Source organism: Hippocampus zosterae, chromosome 20 (genome assembly GCF_025434085.1).
Source record: "Hippocampus zosterae strain Florida chromosome 20, ASM2543408v3, whole genome shotgun sequence".
NCBI classification, from domain to species: domain Eukaryota; kingdom Metazoa; phylum Chordata; class Actinopteri; order Syngnathiformes; family Syngnathidae; genus Hippocampus; species Hippocampus zosterae.
In genome coordinates this window covers 7,864,529-7,879,466 of record NC_067470.1, presented here as the reverse complement: position 1 = coordinate 7,879,466, position 14,938 = coordinate 7,864,529, and the positions used below count along the sequence as shown (strand labels likewise).

Genomic DNA, 14,938 nt, shown 5'->3' with positions numbered 1-14,938 from the left:
CCTACTTTGAAAGCGGAGGTTATCAATTTCCTGCAGTTTTTCAACTCTTCATGGTCAGGCTTCACTTGCGTCATGAGCTACAAGGACAAAACGCGCATCGTGGTTACGGGACACTGTTAAAGTCAACATTGCATTGCTGCATCCGCAGCTGGCTAAGTGCGGCACTAAACGGCTCTCGCTTGCCGTATTCAAATGGCGAGCAGCTGCTCCAGTCCCAGCGAGGCGTCCCACGTGGGTTTGGCTTTCACCTTGGCGGCGACAGAATAATGTTGATGATGCGACGTCCCTGAACTACAATCACCTGACTGCGCAGGAGATTTATAATGATGGCCGCCGCGCGCGCACGCTCGCCACGCGGAGGGCGGCGAGCTGGAATTTCAGGCATCACGGCAATATTGTTTTTGTTTCCCCCCCGTACTTTAGTGTGTAATTCGGGTTTGTAATTATTGTCATAGCCAAAATATTCCTGTAGGTGGCGGTATCTTTCACTGCGTTTTTGCTTTGTAGAATAATATTTGGTTTATATTCATATCACTGTTCTGCTTGCCATTTAGATTTTTATGCAAAGGTTGTTTTCTCCACTTTTTGGTCAGAAACCCAATGACGAAAGAATGGAAAAAGCTAAAAACAATCGTTTTTTTTTTCTGGTGAAAGAAGAGTCGACAGTACTTTGCTATTTAATCACACATTCTGGAGACATTAATACATAAAATAATTTCCCACAGTATGTCCCCTTTTTGGCGAGTGATTACGATGACATACCGCGTGATCAACCAAAAATCGTCTACGAGCAACGACAGCTTCCCGGAACTGTTTTTATTTTTAATTTCTTTATCCGGCGATCTATGATAACGAGCGATAATCCCGTTCTCGCCACGGAAACCTTGCAGCAGCTGTAAAAGTCCTTGTCGCCTTATCTCAAACGTCCCTGCGATGTCACCGCTGCCCGATAAGACGTCAAAAAAAACCTTGCTTCTCTATTATTCAAATTGACCTTTTGCGCGTCTATAATTCATTCTCTTCGAGCAGAATCGGTTTCCATCCCTTGCTCTGCGGCTGCCTGAATATCAAGATTTTCAAATCCGTGCAACTTGAAGAGCGTGAATGCTAACACGTCGTACGCTGTTGATAAATCATTGCGATCAAGAAAAAAACGAATGATAAGAGAATCGCTAAAATGTTAAGAGTCAGAGTGGGGCCAAAATGTGAGCAATTTGTATAAACACTTTTTTTTTTTTAACAGAGGCAGCTAACCAAATATTTACTCGGCTGTCTAATTTCACACTTGAGAGCATGTTTAGATTCAAGCAATTAACACGCATAGTTTCCATAACATCCCGTTTAAACAAAATGATCCTCATTAGCGGGATTTTGTTAATGTGCCTCGCGTTGGAACTTATTTGACCCAAAAACAATAAACGGCTAATTGGACACCTCGTTCCCAAAGAAGCAGCGGTCGCAAGAACGCAAGGTATATATTATCCTTCTGCGATAGCGACCATCAAAAGCATTCGAGTGCTCGTTTGGCGAGGAACGGATGAAGCGCAAATTCATTATTTTATCATCTCGAAGTTTTACACTGCATGATGATAGAGTGGCGCGATCACTTCATTTAGCGTCTTAATCGTGATAAGGAAAACATAAAAAGCGACGGCCGCCGCTCTGATAATTCAATTTTCAGCCCTTATCAGTGGAAGCTGCGAATGCCCCGCCCCCCAAAAAAAGAAGGAGGCCAAGGCCAAATAATCCGCTGGGGGCTACATCTGCGTGTGCGCGCGGGGCGCTATATATGCGCGCTGACAGCACGCCAGAAAATGTTTCACTGCTCAAATTATTCACCACCGGCCGGTTTCAAAGCAGACTTCCTGCACCCACAAGCCGGGCGAGACCCTCTCCCATGCCTACCTAACTCAAAACGTACTCCATGAATGCATTCTACGTCGTGACAAATAGAAACATCCACGGCAGTGAACGGGTAGATAACGTCCACCTGGATCATCAAAGATTACGTTGGACGTTAAGTTCCAAATTTAAAGCTGTTCAAATTTGCCAGAGGGTCAGCAACACGCGGCTCCAGAGCCCCATGCGGCTCATCAGCTCGTTCCTGCGGAAGGCTGGTAAGGTGGTCCTTCCGCCCACAAAAGTGTTGTTGCTTGGTTCAACTTTTTGTTAATCTGCATTGCTTATCGCGAAAATAAAGAGATGTTTAGCTCTACTAAATAACTAACAATTTCATTGCAATGCTTGTGGGTAGACAACATTTTTTCGCTAAGATGCCCGCGCGATCGTAGTGAGCCACTGCCTGAGCGGCGCAGTGGCGGCGCGGTGAAGTAGGTACGTTTTGAAAAGGGACAGATGGAAGGACAGACCGCGTGCGGGACGACGCGCAATATATATATAATAAAGATGTTTGAAAGTGGAAAAACATTTTGATAGTAGGCTAATATAGCTCAAATATGGCGTTGGTTTTTGAAAACGTACACTTTATTTATGCTTTTAACAGTCTCGACAGGCACGTCCGTGCAACTCCGTGCTTTCTCCTCGTTCGACTCGGGAGGCGTTCAAAGACAGCCTCCGAAAACGGAAATTAGTGATCACTTCACTGACATTATGAAAAACCCCCAAAAATGCACCAAAACAAAAAAAATCAAGCCAGGAAATTACAAAATAAATTCTATGGGCGCGTTTGTGAACACACAATAAAGGAATATTTTTTTTGTTTTTTTTTTTGTCCTATATGGCTCAACATTTTGGGTTGCCGAACCCTGAATTAGCCCAACATTTTGTTCTTCCACGAATCTTTCGCTGAAACTGCCACCCGGACGATTTTGCACCGCTTGACTCTCGGCGACAACATATTTAAACGCCAGCGGAGATAATAAGATCGCGTACGGGTTCAACCCGCCTGCCGCGCGGCTTCTGTTCAACTCGACACGGAACAGATGTCGGGCTCCAGATGTGTCAAGAGCACTTTGTTCTCCGCGAAGCCCGCCGGAGTACAATGGATTCGCGTTTGCGGTGGCGCCCCAAAAAAAATGGGCCGCCGGGGAGGCGTCTCGTGCCTCCGCAACATACGGCGCACGGATCGCGATCACACCAACGAGGCCTAACAATCACGGCGCTCATCAGCGCGTCGGATGGGCCGCAAATGGGGAACGATACGAGAGCCAATCAGTGGGGCCGCTTATTATCGCGCGACCCTCCGCCGCGTCGGTTAAAAAGAAAATCAGCCTCGTTATCCCATCACGGCCGGCGCGTAGTGATGCCCGTTGGCGCTTTTAGCGCGGAGGAAAATCAAGTCTATAATTTCCGCCTCCTCGCCGCCGGTCCCCTGCAGCCATGTGAGTGTTTGCGCCGTGGTTTATTTATTGCGGCAATAGCGGGCGCCTCTTGCGGGAGAAAATACGAGTTCGGCGCTCGCAGGTAATTGGACGTGCAGAAGAAACGGCCTCGGACGCAAACGACGGACGAGATGGCCGGCCGCCGCAAATAGAAGACACTTGGGCATGGCCGTTTTATTGATTCGTAACCATGTTTGACGGATTTCTTGGGCAGCATTACGCGACGCGACAAACGACATGCCGTGTCCCCAAATTGAACTTTGGGATGGGAAATTCAAATGAAACAGTCTGTATACGTAAAGATATTTTTGCGCCGCACTTCCGGACACTCAAGGCACTTTCTTGCTGTCCCCCCAATCAGGAGAAACTGGCTGATTTGATTTACGTCAAATGTTTCGGTGCAGATTTTTACGAGGACAAGAACGAGAATCGATCAGGCGTTAAAGACGCAATTTCAGGCTGACAACAGGCGATGCTTTTCGGAATTGCGCGTTACGGTTGCGGGAGGGGGTGGGGGTTGGGGGGTAGACCCGGCCTTTACCGTCCACAATTAGATGTCAAACGCTTCCATAAAACTGGCAATGATTTCTCAACACATCGCTGCACTCTAAACCAAGAGGGAGGCTTCGCCCTCAGGACGAAAATCCCAATTTATGCAAACCACTGAAGCAGCCCCCTTTTCCCTCCCGATGTGTTGATGTATGTCTGATATGTTCGCACGGCCAAAAGAACCACAATTTGGGGTCCAGATGCAAATGCCCTCCAAATCTCGCAGTTCGGTAAGATTCAGCAGGCTCGTAAAAAGAACCGTTACGTGAAAGCATTAGCGTACTTACTGCTGATCCATCGAGCTTTGGGGTCGCGGATCCTGAAATCTTTTCTGAAAAGGTCCTCGATGCTAACTTTGCCCTTGAGAGCCAGACGGTCGTCTTCACCTATAAACGCAAAGAAACAAAACATTTTCAGCGCGGTGGGGGGGGGGGGGGGCATGAGCATGAATATTTTACTGTCTGGATCGCCGCCTGAATCTTCAACAGGTACCTGCAGGCTGCAAGTGTTCAAAGTTTACACACACAGGAGCCGCCACAGCTAGCACAAACTTTTCCTTTCGTCTGCATTTTCATTCGACATCGCTTCCACACACACACACACACACACACACACGAGACTGGAAGACGTGATTAACCTTTGGCTGCTTTTCTCTTTAAAACACATTTGGCTGGGATTTATTTCCACCCGCGAGGAATCTCCTGGCAAGACAAGGCATAGCAGCACTTTGGAATCAAAGTTGGCGTGGTATCGGCAGGAATCCGTCAGCTTAACCGCTGTTGGCGCGGACGAGGCAACATTTCGTCTCAAGTCTTTTTCGCCGGAGCGTGTTGAAAGACGGAGGAGGCGAAGGAGGGGAGAGGCTTGCGAGAAAGTTGCTAATTACACAGGTGGCTACACTTCAGCTCAAAATGTTTGCAGACGGCAAAAAGCAAAAACATGATCTGAAAGGAGCCAATTCAGCAGAGTTGAAACGACCATAATTTTGCATGGATTCTGAAACTTTAATAACCCCCCGGGGGGGGGGGGGGCAGATGAGAAGCCTCTGTTGAACTACAAGTGCATCAAAGCAAAACTTTTGTTCCTCAATAAAAAAATCATAAACTAATAAAATAAGAAATTGTCTTTTACTTCACGATTTAACAAGAATTTTCTACACAAGTTAAAAATCTGAATTATAACTCAAATTTGCTACATTTTACATATCAACTCAGTTTAGCATTTACACAAACAAGGAATTGCTTTACCTGCAATGATTTTATAATTATGCAGGGGTCACTATTGGGTGACCAACACAGTGTCAATACAGTGCTGACACAGTTTGCGAAGTGGGTCAATACACTCTTTGAGGTATCATCGTCCCATCACTACTTAGCGATGTTGCGGTGCTGGTTGCTGCGTGTGCAGCTTGGTAAATAAGCCTTGTTGTTTATCGAGTTTCGCGAGCAAATCCTGGGATATCTGCGCTCTCCTAGCCTCGTTCAATTGTCGATATTTATCCACATTCGATGTGCACCTTTTTTTGGGTGGTATGACCCACATTGACAAGATAGTAGCCCTCAAAAACAAGACTGGCTCAAACTTGCAAGCTCACAGATGGCATCATTGAGATTTTCCACCACAACAGCTCGCTCCAGTGCACAAGCTGTGTTGACTATTTCATATTAACTATGTGCTCAGTGGGTTATGATGCAGGTTTATTGTAATGGAATGTGATATTTTGGGGTTCCTCCAGAAATGTTTTCTCCACAGCGGAGCATCGAGTGCGATTGCCTCCTAAAACCCATTGAATCGTGTTTCATTTCAGCCTTTTGGCTTTGGAGCGAGAGCCCCCCCCAAAACATCAAAGAGCATCTTGAGTGATAAAACCAACATAGCGTGACGTCAAATGCACTATCAGGGTTGAAAGTTTTCAGGAGTTTATGAGAACAGGCAAGCAGTAACTCATCTTGGTGCAATGACACAAAGATATGAGTGTAGCAAGGCGTCAGACAGGAAAATCCAAAAGGTGCGTTGTGACGGCGGCGGTGTGCGTTTGTGTAAAAATTGTGTGTGCGTTTGTGTGTCATATTGCATCTAACAGATGGACGCGCACCCGCTAATCCTCAGCGACGTCTGAACGGAAAGACAAACGCCTTTAACTCATTCACTCCCAAAGACGTTTTTAAACGTCTTTTCAGACTTGGTCCAGAATTGTCTGGTACTGAATGAGTTAATGGCGGCTGCTGCTGCTCGCCACCGAGAGATTATCTTTCGAGGCGAGTCATGTCAGATGGTGAGGTTCGAAGGATAAATGACGCTTTTTTTTCATTTTGTCATTTACGATAACCAGATGTACGGATTAAACCGCCAACTTCGTTTTTATAAATAGCAAAGAAGAAATCCCTTTCCGTGGCTAAGGTTTAACCCTTTATCTCAAAATAAATGGTGCGGCGTCAGCAGTTCATATCCGCTAATGCTATCGCTCACTGACCTCATTTTCAATATGAAACAAAGCGACTCATCTGGAAGTGGAAGTGGAAGCGCCAAAGACAGGAAGTGACTTATTAATTAAAAATCCGAGACCTTACCCGAACGGCACTGAATTTTCAAGGATTATCTCAGTATGCGTTTCTCCCAGATGCGCAATTTGGAAATACGTCAAATTTGAGCTGGACTTCTTTGGACAAAGTTTCAGAGTCATTTTACAATGATGTCATCTACTCTGTGGAGTTATCGAGCTCAGTGAACTTGTGAAGGCCAAAACACACATTTCAAGGTCAACCTTAGCTTACTGGCTAACTGTGCGAGAAGGATTCCCTTTGACGTTCGGACTTTTATGAGCCAACCTTGGCCAAAAGCGATCATTGGTTTATTGGCAAGCTAATGGCCACGTCTGCGCAAAATGAGTCGCGAACCGCCAACCCGCCCCCCCCCCCCCCCCCTCTATCTTCACCCCACCCCAGCGTGGGCGTTCTGTGCGGCGTACCTGGCGTCAACAGGACGACGGAGGTGACGATCAGCGAGCAGATGACCAGAATGACAAGGAGGGCGATCGCTATTCCCTTCCAGTTCCTCTGCGGCGGGTTGCTACCCACCAATTCCTGCAAAGTGGAAGAGGGTAGGAGGGGTAGGAAGAGAGATGCATTGTGGGAGTAAATCAGAGTGCAATTTTGCACCGAGATGAAGACAGGATGACAGAAAATTGAAAGGAGCGGTGTGTTGGAAATAAGATCTGAGTGACTCCAAGACAATCGCTAGGGAGCGAACTCGATGATTCAGAGAAGGCACAGTAAAGGGGGTGCGTGGGGGGACGGGGTGGGGGTGGATGCAAACAGTTGCCGCCTCGTGGATTTCAAGGAGAAAAACAACGCTGGCGGTGGGAGGAGGAAGAGGAGGAAGATGAATTTACCTAATGATGCGCGCACGGGCTGCCGACCGATTTGGCAAGCGAACACAACCTGTGACACATCTGCTCAGTGAACGCGTCGCAGCAGATGAGGCCAGACGAGGAAGCGGGGTGAGGGTGGGGGGGGTGGGGTGGGGTGGCTGGTCCGGGGGCTTGTGGTTAAAAGCAACCTTGACAACCTTGCAAAAAATGGGAGGGTATCATATAGAACACAGGTGTCAAAGTCAAGGCCCTGGGGCCAGATCTGGCCCGCCACATCATTTTATGTGGCCCTTGAGAGCAAATCAAGCATGTCAAGTTCCATGATGCTTGCTAAAGTCAAATTGTCATACGTAATCAACGATAACAGTGATTATTTTTTGACCTCTGATTTTAAAACTAGTCATCCATCAATTAAAAACATTGATATGGTTTCCCCAAAATTGATCACGACCCACCATGGGAAACCGGAACTACAATGTGGCCCGCGACAAATGTGTTTGACACCCCTGATATAGCACGTTGCCCTGACCGTTTGGTACAATTTGTATTAAAAATTTTAAAAATGTTTAATGCGACATGCCAGCTCCGGCCTCCCTGTGTGGAGTTTGCATGTTCTCCCCGGGCCTGCGTGGGTTTTCTCCGGGTGCTCCGGTTTCCTCCCACATTCCAAAAACATGCATGGCAGGCTGTTTGAACACTCTAAATTGTCCCTAGGTGTTAGTGTGAGTGCGAATGGTTGTTCGTTTCTGTGTGCCCTGCGATTGGCTGGCAACCGATTCAGGGTGTCCCCCGCCTACTGCCCGGAGACGGCTGGGATAGGCTCCAGCACCCCCCGCGACCCTAGTGAGGATCAAGCGGCTCGGAAGATGAATGAATGAATAATGCGACATGAACATAACACCCCCCAAATACTAAGAGGAGAAATTGTCCACAGGGAAATGGAAGGTGGTATATGTGCTCAAGCTGCAAATTGCGAAAATCTGAATGGATCTATTGGCTGTCTGAATGAAGCTCCTCCCCTTTCATATGCCCCACCCCCTCAAAAAATGTGTTTCTGGTTGAGTGAGCATATATCCAAAGCATTTCGTAAATTCTGTTTGTGTTATCTTCCAACTGGCGGTATAGCACAAAAACTTTTGAAATCTTACAGTAACTACACCAAAGCCATTAGCTATGATAATTTAGTGGGAGCCTGAAAGGATCTGGAGCCCAAACCCTTGTTGGATGATGATGGTGAAGATCCTAAATTGCTTTAGAGCACCACTCGTAGCCTCCGCGCCTTAATTGAAAAGGAGACAGCGGAGCCGTTAGCCAGTTGAGCGGGACCAGTCTGCCTATTTCACAAGCCTGTTATGATGAATTAATTATTATGAAGATAAATTAATAATTACTTGTAAGCCAAATTAAACCGGAAGGAGCACCAAAAAAAAAAAAAAAAACATTGAGTCAAACGGTTGGAGGTGCAATCAAGAAGCTCAGTCGTCTCTACCATCACCACATGCGCGCACAAACACACCCCGAATTCGATTCAGCAGTGATTATGTGCTGATCTACTGCTTCGGGAACAAAGCTTCTTTCCATTTGCCTGGAAAATCCCACAAGAGAGAATGTGAGTCACTTTGCCAATGTTGTCATTTACAGCGAGTGAATGCGACGAGTGTGTGCGTGACAGGCAGAAAAGAAGTGTGTGTGGGTGGGTGGGTGTCGGGGGGTGGGGTGGCGAAGGGATTGTCGTGAAGAGGAGCTACACTACTTTGGCGTCATTATGGGCTGTGTGCAGAGCGTGACAGCAGCTCGGTGCTGATTATTGACATTTATTGGGCTTCTTTGTGCTCGTCTATAAATAACAAGCAGCTGGTTGCACGCTAGCTTGTATGCAAATTGCGGAACAAGCATTTGTCACTACAAAGTCCACGCTTAATACAAAAGCTCCACCCCCCACACCCCAAGAACAAATACAATTTTTTAAAAACCAAATTATGATCATGATTTGAAATTGATTCTCTTGCTTGAAAAGCAGCACGTCGGGTCCACAGAGAGGTATAGCCGTATGGATTACAGCTGATCTTGATAACCACGCAAAGCGACACGCACGCCCGCTTTCTTTGCCATTCTGCGCACATTCATCTTGTCGACAAAAACCGGAACAATGCGCGAGAGCCTTTCCGCCCGTTTCATCATATTTCCCAGCAGTTCCGACGATGCCGTCAGCGAGCGCAAGAGAGAGGCGACGTCTCGGCAAATGTGATTCGCACAAGCGCAGATTTGCTTTCATCGTTACATTAAACGGGCGTCATGATGGATTGCCGCTCTCGCCGGCCCGTGGATTTGCGCCCGGGTGCGAGGGGGATCTTCAAGAAAGAGCAGGAGACCACGTAGGCTATCGTTTTCTGCGTTGCAAGTGATTTCCTATGAGACGCAACACCGGTATTGGAAAAAAAGCTTTGGGGGATCCAGCTTGAAGTCAAATTTCCCAGGAATGAGACGCAACAAAACTGTATTTTAAAATATTATTTTACCAGTGGCAGTATTTTATTTTATTTTTTTTGCGCTTTTGGTATAGTTTTAAATCAATCCGTGTTGTATCCTACCAGCTAGCTAGTGCTAAGCTAATCTGGGAGGGTTTGTCTATCCGCACCAGCGCCCGAGTTTGCAAACTCTCTTTGTGCTTGGACGGCAACGACGTAACAACAAAGGCATTGATGTACTGCTGAGATGGTCTTTGTTGGCTGACTGCTTAAGAGTTTTTATTTAACTCTCATTATCTGACTAAAAATTCGCATACACGCGCAAACACTTCCAGGTCAACAATTTGACACAGCCCTCGCAACAGTAGATACTTTGCTTTCAATTTTGGACAGACTTCTATATAAGACCAAAAAAACAAAAAAAACAAAAACAAAACAAATCAAGCCCAGTGACTGTAAGAAGGATGGATTGTTTTTGGTATTCTCCTTGTTGCGGCACAGCATCGTGACCATGAAGAATTGAAAAGTAACTTCTTTTGTTCTTATCATCTTCCCACTTCATTCTGTGACGCGCCGCCGTCTCGCCGCTACCGCCAAAAATAAATTGCTGTCACGGAAATAATACACACACGCGCACACTTCCCTGAAATGAGGTGCGGCAGCATACTAACATTTCTGGGCGCAGGGGTCTCATAAAAAGCCACCCCTTGCTGATGTTTGCTTGGCTTAATGTATTCTGGCCGGCTGTTTTTTTTTCTTTTCTTTTTTAAATCACCTCCTCAAACAAAATATGAACATCCACATGAAAAGAAGAGACACTCAAACGCTTATCGCCGCCATTATGGTTGATTGAAGTGCTCTCCGGATGGAAAAAACTTAGATACTTATGAGAAGACATTTTCTCTCCGTTGATGGATGAACAAGCATCCAAGAACAAAGAAACATACATCACCTGGTGTCCGACTTCCTGTTGCTACTGTTCTGGATGCGCACATGCGCTAACCAGCACTGTGAGTGATGCTGATTCACCGCATGGCCCAAGTGTGGCCTTTTTTACATTTGCCGTGAACTGCGTCATAAGTTCTCACTGTGGCGAGACACGCTTTCAACGAACGTGCTGGTATTTCTCTCCCTCTAGATTAACAAGCCGAAGAAACGCTGTCTTAAGATGGCACCCAGAAGTAGCACATTCAATGAATAGAGTAGGGCCCCAAAACGGAACCTTGCGGAACACCGTAAAGTGGTGCAAAGTGGCTAAGAAAAAAAGTGCTGCCTGCTAAACGAGCCAACAGAATTTAGCGGTTTACTGTATCGAACGCTGCTGTCAAGCCCAACAGAATAAGACACACACACACACACACACACACACACACACACACACACACACACACACACACACACACACACACACGCACACAGAACAACAACTTGAGATCAAGAGGTCGAACAACCAAGCACGTCTCTGAACAGGAAGATTCTAATCAATATGCACAAACGTTTGGCCTTTGGGGTGAGTTAGAATTTCACAATGAGCCGAAAATAAATGGGACCCTTTAAATAGGAACTCATTTTGACCTTTAGAATCATTCCTACGAAAAGGGCTTCCTCGCCCAACATAAAATTGTACAGAACTGAAGTTTTTAAAGTTCTTTTTTTTTCCCCTCTGCCTTCTTCAACCTCGCCGCCACCACCCACAGGAAATGTTCTCTTCCTCGAGAGCCGTCAAGTGCGCTGTCAGACGGCGAGCAGGCCGAAAGTTCAGAGACGTGACGCTCACAAGGGACGGCGCGCATGCAGCCGGCGTGAAAGTAAAACATTCTCTCCATGAAAGCGGTGGATGGCCACTGCTGTCGTGCGGACGCGAGGGAACACTCGATCAATATGCGATGGAGAAAAGCTGCCTAACGAGGTTTTTGAGGAGTCGATAGCGTCTGCCCGTGACTGGAAGCTGAGCTTGTCAATGTCGCTTTGTCAGCTCCTTATCCGATAGAAAATCTTTCACGAAGGTGGCGTAAATAATGATGGTTCTCTCGTCACGAAGCGTAAGACGAGAGACACAAGCGACTACGATAACAAAACGGGGAAATTTGGCCCAAGGGGCGTCTTCACGTGATTGGGTAATCAGCTGGTGAAAGAAGATATTGTCAGAAGAGACGACACAAAAAAATGGAAATTTAACATAACCGTCTGCTACATAAGATCGGATGGCGATTAATTGTGCGCAAATATAGCCGAGTCCTGAACCTGAGCGCAACGCCATGCTCGGCACTCTTAATAGCTGCTTGAAGCAGTCGTCTGACAGAGCATTTGATACCGCCTAATTTTACACTCTTAGGGGTAATTAAATCGATACGACGTCAGGATATACAGACGTAAAACTTCCATTTCTCGAAAGGGCTTCGTTACAGCTGCAAGCGGTTGCGAAAGCGCGATATAAATAAAGCTGTATTGTATTGTATTTCCTTTACCATAGCTCCATCTAGTGGATGCATAACGTAACCGCAACCAGGTTCATAGCTTCTCTTCTATGCGCCTTAAAATGTGGTTATATGGATATATGATTTTTTTTTAAATAGGCCATTCATTGAAGATGCGCCTCATAGTGCGGAAAGTATGCTTGTTGCTGAGCCAGACTTTAGAGACGCAAGCAGTCACATGATCAATGGGCGAGCGCGATCATGCATTTTTCATAATGGCCAAGAAAGGAGGAGTGAAATAAAATCTGTGATGTCATCACAAAGAGTACAGAAAGGCGATCTGCTTGCGGACATCTGGCAGCCGGCGACCAAATTGCGGAGCCCCGGGGCTGAGGGCCGGCGTAATTGGGAGCTTTATTGATTTCCGGGCCCGTCGTCATGCCCGAGGTGACCTTTTGTTGGAGAATAATTGCTCTATTAGCAGCTTTATTCAGGCACCTGCTGGCTGGCGCGTGCCATTATTGTGCAATAAGAGTTTCCCGGGCCAGTAAAACAGTGGCCGTGTTGTGATATGCGGGCCGGCCCAGACAGCCGCGTTGATTGGAACCTTCACGAGTTCACCCGGCGAGCTGCGGGACGCCGTCACAAAGAAAATCACTTTCACTGCATCGAGCCAATTCAGCGAGCTGCCGCCGCCGCCGCTTTGTAAAAAAACACAAATAACTCATTTCTGACATAGTAAAGAATAAAAAAAATGCCGGCGGGCTGGTTGACTAGGCCACTCGCTGCTGTGGATTTGGAGCACATTGGGTTACTTTGAAACAATGTTAGGTTAATTATTTTGACCCAGCAGACTGTGCGCGCCGTACAATGATCAATTCTTTTGTCAATTGTCATAAAATAGAAAACAAACACACAAACTCAAAATGATCCATAAAACCAGGAAGTCTGGGGTTCAGTTTTGCGTTTGCATGCTCAAATGATCAAAATCACAAGCCCGCTGCCGTGAGGTTAGCTGGATCAATACTGCACTTGGAGTTTGTGTTTGCCATTGATTCCTCGCATTCGCTCGTGTCCGGCTCAGTGTCGAGCTCATCCGGAGAGGGGGGGGCTAAAGTTTCACTTACGTGGTAGATTAGCTCGTCGTTAGATTAGCTCCGCCCGGCATTCTATTTGAAGGAGCGGCTCGGGAATGAAAAGGTCAGTCACAGAACGGGTAGTAAAAACCCTGAGGGACGCCTTTCTCTTCTTTTGCTCTGCAGAGAACCGAGGGATTTATTTCCTATTAACCTGTACACTACGTGATAGGACAGTGAAGACCATTTTCTAATTGCAATTGTAATCCACGTAGCAAGGCTAACAAATAGCATTGATCGTTCGAATGACAAAAACCCTTTACGCAACGGATATTGGATCTCACATTGGGAATGTATTCTTTATCATCTGCAAAACACCAACAAGAAAAGTTCCTGCAGTTTACCGAGTCACAGTCAAGTCTTTGTCTGCCTTTAGGACTGTATCATACAAGCACAACAATCACAACAATAGTTAGCGGCTTTCATCTGCAGCATCGCCATGGTAACAAGGCTGCGGCCAGGAATACAGATGAGATGCAAAGTCAATTTTGGGTTTCGGAAACATGACAGAAGACTGTGTGGGGAAGGTTGGGGGAGACAGGACGGTGGTGGGTGGGCACGCCGCCCACTTTCCCGCCCCTGCTGTCACATTTTAAAATCCGGTCAATTCCGAGCGCCTTCGTTATCCCCATGTGGGAAGAACGAGCGCAGTACAATAACAGGGAGGCTTTCGGGCAATAAATGTCAGCGGGAGCGGCGAGGCGAGGCAGCGAGCACCTGAGCCACTCAATGCGATGCTGCTGAATCTGTTGCCACACCAATTAGTCAAGGGGGGGGGGGGGGAATAACATCAACAAAAACATGGAGGACAAAGTTGTCAGTCAAACATGACCACGGTAATCACAATCCGTGTCCACAAATAACAGCAGCCTCGGCCAATCGGGCGCCGGTGTCGAGCCAGTGGCCAATTAACCTGCTCGGTTGTTCCCGGCTGGCTCACGGCGAGGTTGCGGCGGGTGGAGGGGGGGGGGGGGACTATATGCAACGATTCAATTAGACGAGCAGCTTCTGCAGCTGTGGAACCAGGTGATTATTAGGACTCGAGCGAAAAGGTTACGAACGCAAGACGGGATTACCGTTTAACTGGAAGGATTCAAACCGGGTTAGCATTGAAAATTTAAAGTTTCGAATTGAATTTGGAAGCAAATTTTCTTTTATTTAATGAGCTCCAAGCAAATGCTTCAAACACAGGTGAGCTTCTTAATGTAGGCTTTTAAGACAGGGTTGGGGTTTTCGAGCAATGATTTTGAAACCGGAGTTAGGGTTGCTATGAAGATGTCAGGATTCAAGATTTCATTACTGGTTTCAAGACAGGATTAGCTTGAGAAAGAAATATTATGACTTGAAATTAGGGTTAAAAGAAAGACTACGGTACTAATCAGGAATTGCAACCAGGTTTCTGCTTCAAAATATACTTTGTCCTTTCAAATGAGAGCTAGGCTTTGAATCCAGAGTTTATCCTTCCAGAATTCCAAATTGCCTTTGAAGCAATTATTATGAAATGAATTTCAATTGACATGGCGCATGTTTCACTCGAATACAACGCCCAATCAAAATATCGTTAAGCACGGACAGGATAGTAAAAAGTCTCGGCTATCATAGTATCGCAGCATTTTTACCAGTATGATTAAACGTGGGCTTTATTATCCAGTTGGGA

General features: G+C 46.5%; 1 protein-coding gene across 5 annotated transcripts in view; it reads right to left on the bottom strand.

The window, feature by feature from the left end:
- Nucleotides 1–14,938, bottom strand: part of LOC127592839 (dipeptidyl aminopeptidase-like protein 6) — a 102,042-nt gene that overhangs the window by 22,392 nt on the left and 64,712 nt on the right. For all 5 annotated transcript variants that reach the window (XM_052053830.1, XM_052053828.1, XM_052053829.1 and 2 more), the window contains exons 2-3: nt 6,859–6,973; nt 4,178–4,276 (exon numbers count right to left, since the gene is read on the bottom strand). In XM_052053830.1, coding sequence (XP_051909790.1) covers nt 4,178–4,276; nt 6,859–6,973 — 214 coding nt within the window. The remainder of the gene's footprint in view (nt 1–4,177; nt 4,277–6,858; nt 6,974–14,938) is intronic.